Consider the following 14158-nt stretch of genomic DNA (forward strand, 5'->3'; position numbering starts at 1 on the left):
GTATTGGCTATTACTACAGTGGGCAGTGTTGTTGACTAAATTAATTCTGGAGCCCAGTTTTCACAGAGCATCTGTTGACAGTAGTGGCATCATCTGGACCATCCTTCTCAGTCGACAATGAGGAGGTGAAGGGAATAGACCTGGGTCAGGGCCACATAGGCTTCTAGTGTGAGAGCCCGTGGAGCTAGACATCTGGTCCCCAGCCTCCCAGCAAGTGCTATAGCCCCACAAACCCACCCTGCTCTCTCTAGCACATTCAGACATTTTCTGCAAACCTACTTACAGAGTGGTGACTAAACGTAAAATTACTCAGCTGCGGCTCCCCACCCCACCCCCTGTAAGTGTCCATCCAAAGCCCAACACAGGGACTTGTGCAAAAGGAGAATGAAGGAGACGTGCAATGAAGTCTTCTGCAACCACCATTGCCTCCCCAGAGGGAAGGCTCTCTGACAGCCCAACTGCTCTGGCATTTGAGCTGCCTTAGGCAAAATGACACTGCCTGCCAGGAGCACTGGGCACTTGCAGGCACCGGCAGCAGACACCCTGCAGCTGGGGCAGGGGCTTCTGTCCCAGTACTACCCAGAGCATGCCCTGGGAGCTGGGGCTGCTCACCAGAAGGTGGGGAAAAGAGGAAGAAGAAAAATCCCTCTCAGGCTTTCAGAGGGAAGCACTTTAGAAAATAAAAAGGATTAAATGTGACAAAGACCATAAATTGAAAGTAAAATCAGACAGGGGTTAGGATGAAAATCATCCTATTCAAATGATGTTCCTCCAATTTGTGTGATTTCTTTGTGATGCTCTGTGTCTTACTGCTCAGACCTGTGCAACAGGAATGTGTGTGTGTGTGCAAGGGGGATGTGTGTGTGTGTTTGTGCAAGGGAGATGTGTATGTTTGTGCAAGAGGAGTGTGTGTGTATGGAGAGAGAGAGAGAAGTAAGAGTGAGGGAGTGAGAACAAGGGCACAGGGAGAGCTGGAAAGAAGCTTCGGAGCTTCAGGGCCATTCTGTGGCTCAGGCCAAAGCATTGTTTCACCTGCTGCCAATGGTCCAGTCACGCCTGTCTGAAAGGTCTGATACCAGCACCCAACCTGCTAGTCTTTCCTCATCTTGACTGTACATGAGAGAGCTCAGAAGTTCAGGAACAGGGTCCTTTTTGTGCTCTGGATATGATACACCTCCAATTCTAGGTTATCAATTACTCTTATTACTTATTGGGTGCTGAGTATACTGAGCAGCTCCCTGGACCGACACTGCAGTGAGTATTCTTTAAGGCAGCAGACCCCAAGGGCTCACCGTCTACCGAATGGCCACAGGAATGGTTTGCGGACATTGGCTTGGTTAAAGGATCAATGAACTTCACAAATAAAGTCTGTGAGGTCTCCTCAGCCACTCTTGCCCACCTTTGGGAATACACACATGAGAGGAGCCTGTGAGCAGCTGAGAAAGAAATATCTTCCTCAGGTCTGCCAACCAAGTAATTAAAGCCCAGGGTAATCCAGCCTCCACACTGCATGCTTCACATGTACAAACTGATGCAATTAACCAAGCATTTCCTGGGATCCTTCTCTTGAATTCAGATAAGGGTTTTTTTGTTGGTTTTTTTTTTTTTGTTTTTACTACATAGAAAAAGATACTAAATATGTACATTCTATTCATTGTTTTCAATATACCCAGGAGTTTTTGACTGAATTAAGTAGTTCTACTATTATCCCTCTTATTATTTCAGGTTATGTGTAGATTCAGGCAGAATCTACATAGCATAGAGATAAGAAAGATGAGAAAATGTCAAGAACCTTTCAGGTTACCCAATGCAACTCTGTATATCTGTTAAGTCCCCTTATTACCCATCTCTCCCAAGAGATGTTTTAGGATCAGCACATCTATCATGTAGATGGTCACAGCTGACACAGCCATGGACCAGCCGTTATTCAGTAAGTATTTATCAAGTACTTACTATGTGCCAGATACTGTGCTAGACAGTAGGGACCCAGCTACATACAATTAGAATAGTCTCCACCTTCCAGAGTTCCCATCAAAGTTCTCAAGAGCTGAGACTGTAAGACTCAACCCCCTAGTTAGACAGACGAGGATACTGAGACCCAGAGGAGAAAGGACTTGCCCAAAGCCCCCTCACAGGGAGGGCCTGAGCTGGAACCGAAACCCAGGTCTGCCAGTGCTAGGCCACGGCCCGCCCCAGGATGCTGCCCTCTCTACCTCTAATGGAAGAAAATGTCCTCAGTCTGCTTTCCTGTGCATATGGCACGTGGCTGCTCATAGGACCATAACAATAGAGATCCAGAGGAAGGTCATATTGAAAACTATGCTGTTGACGTGTCTTGTTTTGTGTTTGCTACATGCTCATGTAAAGTGGATCACCAGCTTCCAAAGAGCAGCTGCTCAGGCTTGTTAATTACACATAATTCAAAATGCAAAAAAAACCTTTGGAATATTTATAGAGATGGCTTAAGGAAAATCTTTTTCTAGACTGAAAGAGGCTGGCTCTTTTCAGATCCCCAGAAGCTTACAGACAGAGTAAGGAGTGAATTGGCACTGGGTGGGGGGCGTGGGGAGAGGCTGGTCAGGGCAGACCTCAATATGGAAATCACTCCTGGCTAATTCTAGGCCCCTAGTCCATCAGTGCCTTGCTTACCAGCACCTGAGATTTGGAAAATAGAGAGCCAGCAGAGGTGAGCCACAAGAAAAAAGCAAATAATGACACTAGCTAATATTTATTAAGTGCCTTCTGTGTACCTGGATTTCATTACATCAACATGTCATTAAATCCCATTACCACTCTGGGGGTGGATATTAGTTCTCCCCATTATATAAGTTTCAGCCAGTAAGTAGTGACACTTGGCTCCGCACCTGAGTCCATACGATGGTAATGACCATTCTTTGTCCACTACACAGCAATAAAATAGAGAAGTTTTCCTGGGAAGTGGTAAGGAAACAAGGAAAGAGTAGGATTAAAGCAAGGGAGAAAGGAGAAGCCTCAGGTGGTGAATCAACAAATGTTCAAGGAGCATATGCCACACAGAAGGCATTCTGCCAGGCATCCGCTGCAGGGATGCCAAGTACCCCACTCCCTCCTGACACCCCCACCTAGGGCGTGGGCCCAGCGTTCACCTACTAGCCAAGCCAGGAACTCCAACATCCGAGACAACTTCCCATCCCTCACCCTCCACCTTCTCTGACATCCTCCTCATTTATCCTTCTGTGTATCATCTGTCTACTGAGCTCATTTGTAAAATGGGGAGAGTCTGGTACCTACTTCATTAATGCAATAATATATACAAAGCAATTAACGCAGCCTCTGGCACATAGCAATTCTCAATAAATGTTAGTTGTCATTATAGTTACCAGCACATTGAAATAACTGATATAATGAAAGTGACACCTGAGTCCTTAAACAATAAGATCAAATATGAGGAAAACCTTGGGATGGCTTGTGGTCAGTTGGTCCACCCACCTTTGCTAACTATACCTTGTGGTTTCAGGTATCTGCATTTTTTCTTATGTGGGATACCATTCTCCTCTCTATCTATTCAGATCTTATAATTTCTTCAAGATCTAATGAAATAAAAGCATTCTAGGAATGAGCCCCAAGACAGGGTATCTTTTAGAGCAGAAATATAAAGCAAGCCACATGTGTAATTTTAAATGTTATGTATAGTAGCCACATTAAAAAATACAATAATAATTATTATTATTTAAAAATTTTGTTTAGCCAAATATATCCAAAACATTATCATTTCAACATGTAATCAATATGAAAATTACTAATGAAGTATTTTACATTCTTTTTTTCGTACCAAGTTTTCAGTATCTAGTGGTTATTTTATACTCATAGCACATCTGAATTTGGACTAGCCATATTTCCAGGGCTTATAGCCACAAGTGGCTAGTGGCTACTGTTTTGGACACTGCACCTTTAGAGCAAGCTGACACTGTTCCTTTAAAAACCAAAACATGTCCTGCATTAATTGTGGATGTGGGGGTGGATCATTAGAGTAGCAGGTGGTCCTGTTGGTCTCTGTCCCCAGGGAATGTGTGAAGGAGCCTGTTTCTGGCCAAAGCAAATCACACAAACCCATCTAAGGCCCTGCTGATAATACATTCATAGAGTTTCACACCCCAGCACACAGACAGACAGGCTTGGCTAAATAGGCTTTTAAAAATACTTTGAGAACTGTAACCACCCCTTCCCAAAACCACTTCACAGATACAACAGCTCTGAATCCCAACATTCCCTTTCAAATGAGCACCAAAAGCACCCATTTTCTCTAGCTTCCTGAAAATGACACGGTTCCAAATAATTTATTTGTATATTACAGGTTTCCTAAGCACCCAGAGTACTCTGGGCATTCTGCTAGATAAGGAAGATATGGTTCCTGGCCTCAAAGCCATCAATGGGGAACACAAGCAATATTAGGACAAGGCTTTTCCTGGTCTTTTTTTGGAATTCCGATCAGAATCATCATGAATATGTCCCAGAATGGAAACTTTTATGACCATCTGGCCTAGGAGCTGGTTTCTGCTTCTGGTTTTGGTTCCATTTGCTCATTTTCTATATAACACCTCCCCTCTGGGGTACCTAGGTTAGCTGCCTGCACTACCTCCACTGCATGTTTCAAAGCCATGGTAGATTCCACAAGGCCACCCGCTAACCTGGAGAAGGGATGCTTACCAAGCTCTGCCTCTGACCCCTGCCCGTTTCCTTCACAAGGGCCAGTCTCCAGACAACTGTGGACTGGTGCCTGTAAGACACTGAGGATAATAAACAGCTCTGCTTGCCTGAAAGTCTATCTTCTATCTTGCTTCTCCTCCTATTGAGGAGGACCACAAGAAGACTCATGAAAGTTTCCATGAAGAAACAGTAAAATGATTGCTGGTAGTAACTGACTCATGAAGAGGCATCAGGTGTAAGCAATCAGGATATGCTAAGTTCAAAGAGCCAAAAGGTCAATTATCTAAGTGATCTCTTATCAATCAGTTCTCGTGACCACATGTGGACACAACCATAGTCTTTAAACTAGGACATCCCAAGAGAAGTCATTTAGTTCTCGCATACTACCATCACCCATTATACCATTAGACTATTTGACTATTACATGTTTCAAAGTTTCAGGATACAAATTATAGTCCATAGAAGAGACTTCTTGAGTAAACCTAAATTTTCCCTACTCTTCTTCTCTGGTGTTAAAATCCATTTCTCCAAATTCACCATCTATGGAAGTAGGAAGCAACTGACCATCATGCTCCAATGGAGAAAGCAGCAAAGTTGGAGAACACAATTTGGCTTCAGGAAAGCCTTGTTTCAAATCCCTACTGCCACAACCACCATCTACTTATTATGTAACCTTGAGTAACTTACTTTTCCCCATGAATCTAAATTTCATTTCTTATCAAGGCTTTCTTAACCCTCATTAAATGGTTTAGTTTTTATCATTCCTCATAGTCTATCCCAAGGTCTTCTAAATTCCTCTCAAAGTGTAACTTATGGCCTTGATGACATAAATAATTTTTAACCAGACTCTTCATAAATGTAAAATTACAGTCAATACAGGAAATTATCACCATCATGGTTGTTTCTTTTTATCTCTCAAAAATGGAGATTAACTCTGTTAATTGTTTCTTTGCTGTGCAGAAGCTTTTTAGTTTGATATAATCCCATTTGTTTATTTTTCCTTTGGTTGCCCGTGCTTTTGGGGTCGTATTCATGAAGTCTGTGCCCAGTCCTATTTCCTGAAGTGTTTCTCCTATGTTTTCTTTAAGAAGTTTTATTGTTTCAGGGTGTATATTTAAATCCTTAATCCATTTTGAGTTGTTGGTGGGACTGCAAAATGGTGCAGCCTCTATGGAAAATGGTATGGAGGTTCCTCAAACAATTGCAGATAGATCTACCATACGATCCAGCTATCCCACTGTTGGGAATATACCCAGAGGAATGGAAATCATCAAGTCAAAGGTATACCTGTTCCCCAATGTTCATCGCAGCACTCTTTACAATAGCCAAGAGTTGGAACCAGCCCAAATGTCCATCATCAGATGAGTGGATACGGAAAATGTGGTACATCTACACAATGGAATACTACTCAGCTATAAAAACGAATGAAATACTGCCATTTGCAACAACATGGATGGACCTTGAGAGAATTATATTAAGTGAAACAAGTCAGGCACAGAAAGAGAAATACCACATGTTCTCACTTATTGGTGGGAGCTAAAAATTAATATATAAATTCACACACACACACACACACACACACAAAAACCGGGGGGGGGGGAGAAGATATAACAACCACAATTACTTGAAGTTGATATGACAAGCAAACAGAAAGGACATTGTTGGGGGGGAGGGGGAGAGGGAGAAGGGAGGGAGGTTTTGGTGATGGGGAGCAATAATCAGCCACAATGTATATAGACAAAATAAAATTAAAAAAAAAAAAAAGAATTCTTCACAAATACTGATAGTCAACTCTGTACCCATAAATATGTATAAATAAAAATAATTTAGAAAAAAAAAGAAAAAAAATGGAGATTAATAATAATTGCTACTCAAACCATACATCTGATAAGGGATTAATATCTAAAACATATAAAGAACTACAACTCGATAGCAAGAAAACAAATAACATGATTTAAAAATGGGCAAAGGGGAAGTTGCTAAACCCTACCCGAGCAAGCAGATTACCCTAAGGCCAGTAGCTCCTGACAGAGACTCCAAAGAAGCTGAGAGAAGGCATCAGAGAAGAACTTTCCAAAGGTAACTTCAAAACTGGAGACTCCAGCTAAGAGAGAGGAAGGAAGAGTTGCTGAGCTCCAGCCATTTATGCTGAATAGAAAAGGTGAGAAGTAGGTTTCAAGAAGGCTGACTAGAGGCACCCAGCTGTCAGCTCTGATACAAAGAAAGTCTAAAACAACAAGTGAACAGTCACACATTAAACAGTTTCTGGGAGAAAACATCAGAATTTGGCAAAAGAGTGAGGAAGACCTCCTGAGGGTCAGAAATTCGTGACGGCAGCATGGAAAGACCTGACCATGACCAGCTTGGAGCCAAGAAAGACTCCTTGCTGTGGGGAAAAGATAGGCAAGGGGAATCGCGAACAGTATGCACACACTGTGGACACCTGCAATCCAAGCTACACGGGAGCTGCACGGCCCTTGCAGGCTTTGAGCCCAGCGTGAGAAGCTACTTGGAGCCCACGTGACTGCATTAATCCAGAGAGGGCATTCATGCTGAACCCCCATCCTCCGAGTCCTGGATTACCACAGGATGTCATCATTTAGGGATCAGAGCCAACACCAGTGTGCATTTTGCCCTAGGGTCTAATAGCCCCAGCATCTCTGCAGTCCTAAGGCCCCCTCATCACTCAGGGATGCTGGCACCAGTCCCCACGAGTGCTTGCACTTTCCAGAGCCTGAAAGCTGACTGATTTGGGACTTCTGCCACCCCCGGTGACCCTGCTCTCTTCAGTGGAGTGTCCGTGCACTCTCCCAGGGGCACAGAGTCTCACTCCAGCTCCAGCAAACCCACCCAAAGCCACCCACCCCAGCTGGGAAGCTGCAGAGAACCTGCACACTTCTGTCAGGGGCACACAGTCCCACCTGTAGCTCCTGCAAGCGTGACCAGGGCCACCCCCATCTGGGGAGCTGCAAAGCACCACAGTTTCTCTCTTGGGGGTGCAGGGTCCAGGCTGCAGCCCCAGTCACCTCTCCCCAGAGTTGGCTGCTGCAGCTAAGGAGCTACAGAGGCAGGGTGCCTCAGTGCTTCTCCCAGGGGTCTGCAGTCCCACCAGTTACCCTGGTGACCCCACCCAATTTAGCAGAGGAATAGTCAATTGCCACACCACCTCTTCCAGAATCCAGAAGTCCCAACAACAACCCCAGTGACCCTAGCCAGGATCTTCTACTTCTGCTGAGGAAGCAGTGAGCACACCAGTGCATCTCCCAGGAGATCAAGGTCCTGCCTACAGCCCCAGCAACGCTGCCCAGTGTCATCCACTAAAGCAAGTAGCTGCTGAGTGCCCCAGTGCCTAGGCCACAAAAGAAGCACTCATGGACACAAATACTTACAGTCAACTCTGTACCCTACAAATATGTATAATCAATTATGTTTATGCACACACACACACATATGTATATATATATGCACACTATAAAGCTATAGTAACCAAAACAGCATGGTACTGGCATAATAACAGACTCATGGACCAATGGAACTGAATAGAGAACCTAGAAATAAATCCACATTATCTACAACCAACTGATCTTTTATAAAGTTGCCAAGAACATACATTGGGGAAAAATACAGCTTATTCAACAAATGGTGCTGGGAAAAATGGATATCCATATGCAGAAGAAATGATTCCTCTCTCTCACCATATACCAAAATCAACTCAAAAGCGATTAAGACTTAAATGTAAGAGCTGAAACTATAGAATTACTAGAAGAAAACATAGAGAAAACAATCCAAGACATCAGAATGGGCAAAAATTTTATGAAGACTTCTAAAACACAGGCAACAAAAGCAAAAATAGACAAATGCGTTTACATCAAACTAAAAAGCTTCTGCACAGCAAAAGAAACAATCAGCAGCACAGAGGCAACCAGCAGAATAGGAGAAAATATTTGCAAACTATTAACCAAGAAGTGATTAGTATCCAGAATATACAAGAAACTTAAACAACTCAACAACAAAAAACAAATAATGCAATTAAAGAATGAGCAAATGACCTAACAAGACATTTCTCAAAAGTAGATATACAAATGACCAATGGGTATATGAGAAAATGCTCAACATCACTAACCATCAGGGAGCTGTGAATCAAAACCACAATGAGGCATCATTTCACCCCAGTTAGAATGGTTAACAAAAAGACAAAAAGTAACAAGTGCTGGTGAAGATGCAGAGAAAAGGACACCCTTATACACTGTTGGTGGAAATGTAAATTAGTACAGCCATTATAGGAAATTGTATGGAGGTTCCTCCAAAAACTAAAAATAGAACTACCATATTATCCAGTAATCCCACTTCCAGGTATTTATTCAAAGGAAAGGAAATCAGCATACCAAAGAGATATCTGCACCCTCATGTTTACTGCAGAACTATTCACAATAGCCAGGATATGGAATCAACTTAAGTACCTGTTAAAGAATGAAGAGGTAAAGAAAATGTAAAATATGTACACAATAAAATGCTATTCAGCCTTCAAAATGAGGAAATCCTGTCATTAGTGACAACATGAATGAACCTAGAGGACATTTGTAGTGGACTGAATTGTCCCCCCAAAACTCACTGAAGCTTGAGTTGTGTCCCCTCAGTTTCATGTATTAGAAACTTGGTCCCCCCTGCTGTGACTGGTAAGAGGGTGGGAAATCCTATTATAGTAATAGAAAGGTGGAGCCTTGAAGAGGTGATTGGATTGTAGGACGATGCACAGTGAATGGATTAAAAATGGTGGTCGGGGCATGGTTCTGAGGGTTTTAAAAGAAGAGGAGAGTCTGTCTTTCTCTCCCTCTGCAATCTCTGCTTCCACCATCTTGCAATGTGAAACCCCTGGGTCACTATCACCACCACCAGACGGACTTTGGACTTCCAAGCCTCAGAAACTGTAAGCAATAAATTTTGTTTTTCTTTATAAATTACCCGATTCCACGTATTTTGTTATAGCAACACAAAATGGACTAATAGAACATTATATTAAGTGAAATAAGCCAGGCACAGAGGGACAAATAGTCATGCACCACACGATGACATTTCAAAGATGGCCCACATATAGGATAGTGGTTATGCCATATAGCTTAGGTGTGTAGTAGGCTACACCATCTAGGTTTGTGGAAGTACCCTCTATGATGTTTGCATGACAAAATTGCCAAATGATGCATTTCTCAGAACGTATTCCCATTGCTAAGCAACGCATAACTGTATTGCATGATCTCATTTACATGTAGAATCTAAAATAGTCGAATTCACAGAAGCAGAGAGTAGAATGTTAGTTACTAGAAGCTGGTGGGGCAAAGGGGACTGGGGAGATGTTCATCAAAGGGTACAAAATTTCTGTTAGACAGGAGGAATAAGTTCGAGAGATCTATTATACAACATGGTGACTGTAATTAAAACAATATATTGTATACTTGAAAAATGCAAAAGAGTAGATTTAAGTGTTCTCACGATAAATAAATATGTGAGGTAATGCACATGTTAATTAGCTTGATTTAGCTATTCCACAATGTATACATATTTCAAAATATCATGTTGTACATCATAAATATATATAATTTTTGTCAATTTAAAAAAGTAATTAAAAACAGAAAAAATAATTGCTACTATTTATCAAGCATTAATATGTGACAGTCATGTTATATTACTTGATCAAACTGTAAGTCAATGAGGAAAGAACCTGTTTTAGAGATTCTTCATTTGTTCACAGATAACTGTTGAGCAACTGCTGTGTACCATGCATTGTCCTAGGTGCTGGGTGTCAGCAGCAAAGAAAACTAGAAGAATTGCTCCCTCCAGGGAACTTCCATCCTGGGTGGGGAGACAGATAAATAAAACAGATAAGTAAAATACACAGAATATCAAATGATGATCAGTGCTACAGCCAAAAATAAAGCAAATCAGCAATCACTGCTAGGGCAGTAAGGCAAGTCCTCCCTGAGGAAGAAGCCAAGACATCAAGTGGAGGAAATGTTTCAAAGAGGAAAGAAGGAGAAGCTGAGGAAATGCAGATCCTGTGGCAAACGAGGAGAGGACCGAGTAGTACTGATCAACAGTTTTAGCAACATGGAAGTTATCAGTGACTTTGAAAAGAGCGATGCCTTTGAATTTGGGGGTATAAAAGCCTTATTACAGTGGATTGAAGAGAGAATGGAGGAAAGCAGTTGGAAAGCAAGTATAGACAATCTTTCAGAGTTTTTGCTACAAAAGGAGCAAAAAGATGAAGCAGCTAAAGATGGATGAGAACGTCTTGTGTAGTATTAAGGATGTGAGAAATTACAGCATGTTTACACAATCACAGGCACAACCCAGTAGGGAGGGGGAAATGTGGTAACGCAGATGAGAGAAGGATAATCTCCAAAACTGTGTCTTCGAACAGGCGAGAGAGGGGACACAACTTGCAATTTTGGACCATGGAGAGGCAGCGATTTCTCAGTGAGAGAGGGAAGGTAGTACTTTCTGGGCACAGATGTAAGCAGGGGAGTAAATCTGGTGGTGGGAATGTGTGCAAGTTCTCTTCTGATGGCTTCTATCTTCTCGGTGAAATAGCAAGCCAAGGTCATCAACTGATAGTGAAGGAGCGGAAGATTCAAGGAGAGAGAGTGGAAAATAGACATGAAAGCGTGAGAATGAGTGGACCCTGGAGATGTGGTAAGACTGCTTACTGGAAGTTAGTGTCATGAATTCAAGGCAAGACTAGTCAATGCGGTTGTGTATATTTCTCCTGTCCCATTCAGCTGTGTAGTTGCAGAGCAAGGGGAGAGTTGGATTTAACTAGGATTGGAATTTTGAGAAAAGAAGCTATCGAGGTGAGGATGTATGCAGATGTAATGATGAGCCGTGGAATTTAAGGTGGGTAAGGACGGAGTGAGGACATGCTGGGGGGAGGTGAAGGACAGTGAGAAGGTGGTAGGCTCAGTCGATTGCAGGTATTGGGTGAGGAAGAGTTATTAGGTTTGGGCAAGAGAGAGAGAGTGAACTGGACAGATGTGATGTGGTGGAACTGAAGGATTGGTGGCTGGTAATGACAGTCAAGGATGTGACTTGAGAAGATGGTAGGGGGAGGGTGAGAGGAATTGGAAGGGAGGAGATCAAGGAGCAGGTAGGCTAAGGCAAGAAAGGACCATCTACTAAGAATTATGGCAGAAATATTCTTGGAAAAAGTAACAGCAAGCTGGGTGGTAAAGCCTTCAAGGAACAAGGAGGATGACTCTGGGGTTAGTGATTGGCTGCAACATCAAAGGGAAGTGAGTGGTACTGTGGGATGACCAAGATCATAGCCAAGATGTTACAGAGCCAACAAGGCACAAGAGCTCAGAGCACAGACCGGAGCCAGTCTGCCTGGGTTTGCATCCCAGCTCTGACACTGATTAGCTGTGTGATGTACCATAGTTCTGTAACCTCTCTGAGCTTCAGTTTCCTGGTCTGTAAATTAGGGTCAGTAATAGTACCAAAACTTAGGATGTCGTGAGAATTGAATGAGAGCAGCACAGCCCCAGTAGCTGGTGAATGTCATCCAATATTGGTCATTATTTCTATGAGAGCAAAAGACTGAGGATGTGGAAAAAGTGGCACAGAGCAATATTTTAATAAGCTTTACAAGGTGACCCACCTAGCAAATTGTTCTGGGACCTTGAACCCAGTTCTGCCCAGCTCTAAAGTCCACTCTGAACCACTAGGCTACCTTATTCAGAATGGTAATGAAAGATAGTTAACAGTCACAGCACCACTGACATGTGACCATCCCAGCACCACCACCGACAGGGCCAACTGCGAGGTATGTGAGAAAGTCCTTTGCTCCCCTCTTCCCTCTCAGTGGTCTGCCCCCCCCTCCATTCTGCCTCCCCTCCCCTCATGGCCCTGGTGGTCTCCCTCCTAAAACCCTCATCTCAGGAAAACATTTGACATTAATTTGTGCTGAGATGTAAAGGACTTGAAATAAGATGCCTCTTTCCCTCAGACCTTGGCTTTGAAACTAAAGAAATCAAGTACAAATAATGGATTTCCCTGATGAGAAGGGGGCCTACTGGGAATACAGCCAGGTACTCTGGGATCCCCTATAAAACCCTGTGCTGCTATTCCTCAGTGGTTTCCTCTGGTGAACTGACAACATTGACCTTGCTGATCAACTGCTGATGGACAGATGTGGGTGAAGTACCCTGACCTCTAGGGTGGATGGTGACAATGGGCAGCAGCCCCAGAAAGACCAAGAAGTAGGGCTCAGCCATCAGAACTGAGGTCCAGTGCCCTGAAAGCAAATCACCTGGACCCAAAGACACAAGGCCACTTGCCAGAGGTCACCCAGAGGCTTGTTGCACAAAGCCACTCGCCTGAGGTCACACAGAGGCTTGCTGGTAGAACAAGGGCTGGAACTCAGGTCATCTGATGGCCAGCCCTGAGCTCTGTCCACAGCCCCACACTGAGAGACAGACTTGGGAACTGAGAGCCAGAGAGGGATAGGGGTGCTGTTATCCACACTTAAAATACCTTTTTTCATGGAAAGACGTAGAGATGAGTCTTCACTTTGCTTCACAGAGAGTTTTGTCATTGCACCATATGCTGTGAAGTCCAAGTATAGATTTTTGTGTGTGGTGGGGGAAATGTGTGTGTGTGTGTGTGTGTGTGTGAGAGAGAGAGAGAGAGAGAGAGTGTGTGTGTGTGTGTGTGTGTGTGTGTGTGTGTGTGTGTGTGTGTGTGTGTGTGTGTGTGGTTATTTAGAGACTGCAAAGGAAACAATCATAAAGTCGAGTTAGAGGCAGAGCAGAGGAGCGAAATTGTTCTCCTTTGCTCTGCAGCATTTCCAGCCCACCCATGCAGGTGGGGAGGAGGTTGTGACAAGGTGGGGCTCATGCTCCCATGTCATGTTCCCAGGTGGATGTGGGCTGAGAAAGGTACAGGTGGAAGAATGTGACAGGGGCAGAGGAGGCGGCGGCGAGGATGGTAACAAGCACTACGTCATACCATGCTTGCTGTGTGCCAGGCACGCTCTACTCTCCACAGCCCTTTGAAGCAGCTGGTATTGTTATCACCATTTTACAGATGTAGAAACTGAAGCACAGAGAAGTTAAGGAGCAGGATAGAAAATAAATCAGATTCCCAGCCTGGGAAGAACAGGAAGCTCTGTTGCCCAATTTCACCTCTCTGTCCTTGCTCACTGGTGCTTGACTTCAGCACACAAGCATGCTTGAGTTCCTCATTTTAATAAGAAGCTTTTCCTTTATCTTGTCCACAACATGCTGCTGCTTCTCTCTTTCCTTTCTCCACTAACTGCCTTGAAAGAGAATCACACGCTCCCTATTCCTGCTTTCTCAACTCCTGATCCCTCCTCACTGGCTGCTTCTATCTCCCTGCTGCACCCTTAGAATGACTCCAAAGGAACAAGTAGTGGTTGAACCCGGTGTTCCCCTGGCCACTCTCTTTCTCACTCTCTCTTTTG

General features: G+C 43.6%; 1 protein-coding gene across 1 annotated transcript in view; it reads left to right on the forward strand.

Annotated features, from left to right (window-relative positions):
- Positions 1–489: 489 nt before the first annotated feature.
- The window catches only part of ST8SIA3 (ST8 alpha-N-acetyl-neuraminide alpha-2,8-sialyltransferase 3), a 58933-nt gene continuing 45264 nt past the window's right edge, over positions 490–14158 (forward strand). The window contains 1 exon segment of the mRNA XM_063076687.1: positions 490–618. Coding sequence (XP_062932757.1) covers positions 490–618 — 129 coding nt within the window.

Source organism: Cynocephalus volans, chromosome 13, assembly GCF_027409185.1.
Source record: "Cynocephalus volans isolate mCynVol1 chromosome 13, mCynVol1.pri, whole genome shotgun sequence".
Classification (NCBI taxonomy): Eukaryota; Metazoa; Chordata; class Mammalia; order Dermoptera; family Cynocephalidae; genus Cynocephalus; species Cynocephalus volans.